Genomic DNA, 4,479 nt, shown 5'->3' with positions numbered 1-4,479 from the left:
AAAAATGTACTTTTACACCCTGTAGGATATTACAGTACTTTTATAGTGTTATAGTGTGTTTTACAGTTGTTTACTGTAAATTTTGAAGGTTTTCATTTGATTCACCCTCATAAACCATTAGTTTAGAGCTTGAAACTCGGGAGATCATCTCTCTTCGCGTCTCTTTACCAAACCCGAGCGTAAGGTAGACTTGTTTCCCTCGGACTTCCTCTCTTCCTGGACACGAGGATAAGATACAAAACATACAAAACTCCACTCAGGAGCTCAGGATCGAACTCTGCCGCTGTGAGGCGTCTTATTATTATTATTTTTTAATGAACTGGAAAAACAGAATTAATACTTGAAGTTTATTAATAAGCTAAATCTCTGAGTGAGGGGTTTCCTAGCAACGGGTTTGTGAGAGAACTGTAACTGTAAGAATAAAAAATAATGATAATATATTTCACAAAACTATTCAAAAGCCTACTTAAAATCTACTAAAATACTAAATAAATTTTGTTTAAAGTCGTTCTTAAATCACACGTTCTGTGTTTAGAGTCTTTAAAACCTCACACACACACACACACACACACACACACACACACGGTTCTCCCGAGGCTCCGCTCAGAGCACAATCTGTGATATTAAGACAGGATTTATGAGTGTTGACGCGTCGTCTCAGGAGTTCAACGGCGCCACACGGTGGTCACGATGTGTAACTGCTACCACAGGAATAAACAAACAAATAAATAAATAAACACATAAATAAATAAATTACAAATGAAAATGTTTTAATCATCACTTCAGACCAGTTTAAAAAAAAAAAAAAAAAAAAAAAAAACACCAAACAATTCATGTATTTACATTCATGTGTTCTTCTTTCGTCTTTTGTTCCTCATAATTATATACAAATATTTACATACAATATTTACAGGAAGGTTCATACGGAAAAAAAACAAGCTATAAGAAAAACAACAGTAACAATAAAGACAATAACAACACTAATATGAGTCATTAATATTATTAATTATTAATTATTAATAATAAGGTCAGTGTGGTGTATATATTTATATAAATCTGTATGTACACGGCGAGGGGAGAACGAACCGAAGACGAGACGCGACACAAATAATATCCACTGTTAAATAATTTAAGTGTAAACTGAGGTGTTAAGTGTGGTTACGTGTTTCATATAAAAACGTCTGAAGAGTAGAAACGGATCTCACACACACACACACACACACACACACACACACACATTTATAGAAGTAAAGCTCATTAAATCAACCTCGTTAAGCAACAATTACACGCACCGACGCAACCCAGAACCCGCTCCAGACGCTCTGTTAGAACGTCTCAGCCACTGCTCTAGTACCAGAACCCGCTCCAGACGCTGCTCTAGTACCAGAACCCGCTCTAAACGCTCTCAGCTACTGCTCTAGTACCAGAACCCGCTCTAAACGCTCTCAGCTACTGCTCTAGTACCAGAACCCGCTCCAAACGCTCTGTTAGAACGTCTCAGCCACTGCTCTAGTACCAGAACCCGCTCTAAACGCTCTGACGAAATATCCAAGCTACTGTTCTAGAACCAACACAGATTGAAACCTATTGTTAGAATGTCTGAGATCCTGTTCTAGAGCCAGAACCCACTCTAATCATGCTGTTGAAATATCCGAGCTAATATTTTAGAACCGACACCATTTAAAACGTCCTGTGAAACTAAACACCTCGTTAAAATGTCTATAACCAAGGACTGAAATGTCTAGAACCAACTCTGCTCTAGAACTCTGTTCTGTTCTGGAATCAGAACAATCTGACATCCTGAATGTCTGAGCTGAAGGACCTCTAGCACTAACACCAGCTGTTCTAAACATCCTGTTAGAGGGTCTGAGCTGCGGTTCTAGAACCAACACCATTTTTAACATCCTGTTTTAAAAGCCGTGTTAAAATGTCCCGGCTATTGTTCTAGAACCGGAAACTACACTGTTGTAAATGTTCTGTTTGAACTACTAACCAAAACTGACTCCTTCCTAAACGTTTAAACTGCTGTTCTAGAACTAGAACAACACTGTTCTCAACATCCTGTTCTAATCTTTAAGCTACTGTTCTAGAATCCTAACGATCCTAACGATCTAACACTCTAAAACGTCCGAGCTGACGTTCTGTCCTATCAGAAGCTCTGAGCTACTTTTCTAAACGCTCTGTTACAATGCCTCAGCTCCGGCTCTAAAGAGACTCTGAAAAAGACTGCTGTTCCAGAACTAGAACCAACACTGTTCTAAATCGACTCTATTCTGTTCTAGAATCGTCACAATCAAACACTTTAAACATCTAAGCTGATGTTCTGCCGTATGTTCTAACCTTTGTGCTACCATTCTAGAACCTGAACTGACTCCATTCTGTTCTAGAATCGTAACGGTCTAACATTCTAAACGTCTGTGCTGATGATGTTCTGTCCTAGCAGAAGGTCTGAGCCAACGCCCTAGAACCAGAACCAGAACCGACTCTAAACATTCTAAACATCCTGTTCAAATCTTTACGCTACTGTTCTAGAACCTGCTCTAGAATCGTAAAGATCTAACGCTTTAAATGTCCGAGCTGATGTTCTGTGCTGTCAGAAGATCAGAGCTACTTTTCTAGACTAAACCGCGCGCTCAAACGGAACCCGCTGAAATGTATTCGTGTGAAAGCGTTAAGAAATAAGAAGCTGACGGAGTTCGCACACGTCTGTGCATCTTTACTTTTTTTTTTTTTTTTTTTTTTTTTTTTAAAGAGCAAATTCGTCAATTCTCTTTTTTTTTTTTTTTTTTTTTTTTGTTTTTTGTTCAGTCAAGATTTCAGAGACAACTCAGAACTCCTACAGAACGAAGGAGAAAGGCGCGCATGAAATGTGTGATTAATCAGATTAATACGATCAGATGAGGGTTTCATCCTTCATCATCATCATCATCATCTTCTTCTTCTTCCCTTCCTTCTTTCATGCGTGGCTCTTCTTTTCTCGAAAAGGTCGAGTGTACGCTTTAGAAGGAAATGTGTCGAATACGCTGCAAACTTGACACTTAAAAAAAATTTTTTTTTTAATTTCTGCGTGAAAACAAAGCGGCTCTGATGATTTGATGAAGACAGACGGCGCAGTGTGTCGCTCGCGAGGAACGAGCGCCACTGAAACGTTCAAATCTGTCGGATAAATAGTAGAAGCTGACCTCAGGGACAACTAGAGAACTTAGTGTTGTTCTGTGTGTATATATATATATATATATATTAGGGCTGGACAATATGATCGTCTGATATCGATATTGTGATATATGAACATCACGATACACCTGAGTATCGAGTACAGGGTGTGCAGGTTTATCCTCGATAAAGATTTAGATAATAAAAAAAAGCACGTACAGATGTTCAGAAAGATGTTTTTTTTTAGTTAAAAACTAAATATTGTGATACACGTGATGTATCACGGTGTTCAGAAATATCACGATATTGACAGGATACATTTTCCATTTCGCCCAAATCCTCATAAATTAACATGAGAAGGAGAATAAACCAATCAGAATAATAATAATAATAATAATAATAATAATAATAATAATAATAATAATAATAATAAATTTCTGTTTCTATGTGCAGAATCGCTGACGGTTCGAGTCTTCCAGCCTAAACTAAAAAATATCTGGTGATTGTGCATGAACAGGAAACGCCTTCATATCTGTACAGCTTTAGTCTGGTTTAAAGAAATCCTCACGTTCTCTCCCTACCTCTGACTCCTCCTACTTTTCCCTAGCGGGCTTTGTGATTGGCCGTCTCAGCAGACGGACAGGGTGGGCGGGCTCTGTCTCTGCTGGGTTTTTTTCAGCAGTTGGATGCGGTTGTGGCAGTAGAACTTGATGGCTCTCCAGTCCCTGCGGTTGGTGACCAGGAGCGGACACTGCTCCAGACAGCGCTCGCAGTCCGCTTTAGCGGGGACGCGCAGCTCCATGATGTTCCGCACCAGGTGGGACTCCACCGCCGCCCGCTCCGCCTCGGACCACGGACGCTTCAGGACGCCGCGCTTACCTGACGTACGGAGAAGGAGGTGGAGAAACAGAGGTAGAGGGTAGGAATGGAAAGCCAGAACAAAGACAGGAGAGAAACAGAAGGAGGGAAGAGAGACAGAGCGAAACATGGAGAATGAGAAAGTGACAAAAAAAAAATGAAGAGAGTGAAAGAAAGCAAAAACAAACAGACAAAGAGTTTAACAGTGAGAGAAAGGAAGGAAAGTAGAAAAACAGGGAGAGAGATAGAGAGAGTAAAGAAAACAAAAAACAGAGCAAGAGTGAAACGGTAAGCATGAGAGAAAGAAAAAAAAATATAGAGGAAGCGAGAGAGATAGAAAGAGAAAGGAAGGAAGGGAAAACAGAAAGAGAGAAAAAGGAAAAGGAAAAACAAAGAAAAAGAAAGAGAGAGCAAGACAGAGGGAGAGAAACAGTAAGGAGGACAAAAAGACAAAAATAAAGGAAGCGA

At 39.5% G+C, this 4,479-nt stretch overlaps 1 protein-coding gene across 1 annotated transcript in view; it reads right to left on the bottom strand.

Moving 5' to 3' along the window:
- Positions 1–2,958: 2,958 nt before the first annotated feature.
- Positions 2,959–4,479, bottom strand: part of si:dkey-117m1.4 (uncharacterized) — a 24,805-nt gene continuing 23,284 nt past the window's right edge. Inside the window, exon 9 of the mRNA XM_034302855.2 lies at positions 2,959–4,032. Within this exon, the coding sequence (XP_034158746.2) occupies positions 3,782–4,032 (251 nt within the window). The 3' untranslated portion in view covers positions 2,959–3,781. The remainder of the gene's footprint in view (positions 4,033–4,479) is intronic.

Source organism: Pangasianodon hypophthalmus, chromosome 3 (genome assembly GCF_027358585.1).
Source record: "Pangasianodon hypophthalmus isolate fPanHyp1 chromosome 3, fPanHyp1.pri, whole genome shotgun sequence".
In the NCBI taxonomy this organism is placed as follows: domain Eukaryota; kingdom Metazoa; phylum Chordata; class Actinopteri; order Siluriformes; family Pangasiidae; genus Pangasianodon; species Pangasianodon hypophthalmus.
The sequence above is the reverse complement of the archived record's forward strand: the minus strand, read 5'-3'. Positions and strand labels throughout refer to the sequence as shown.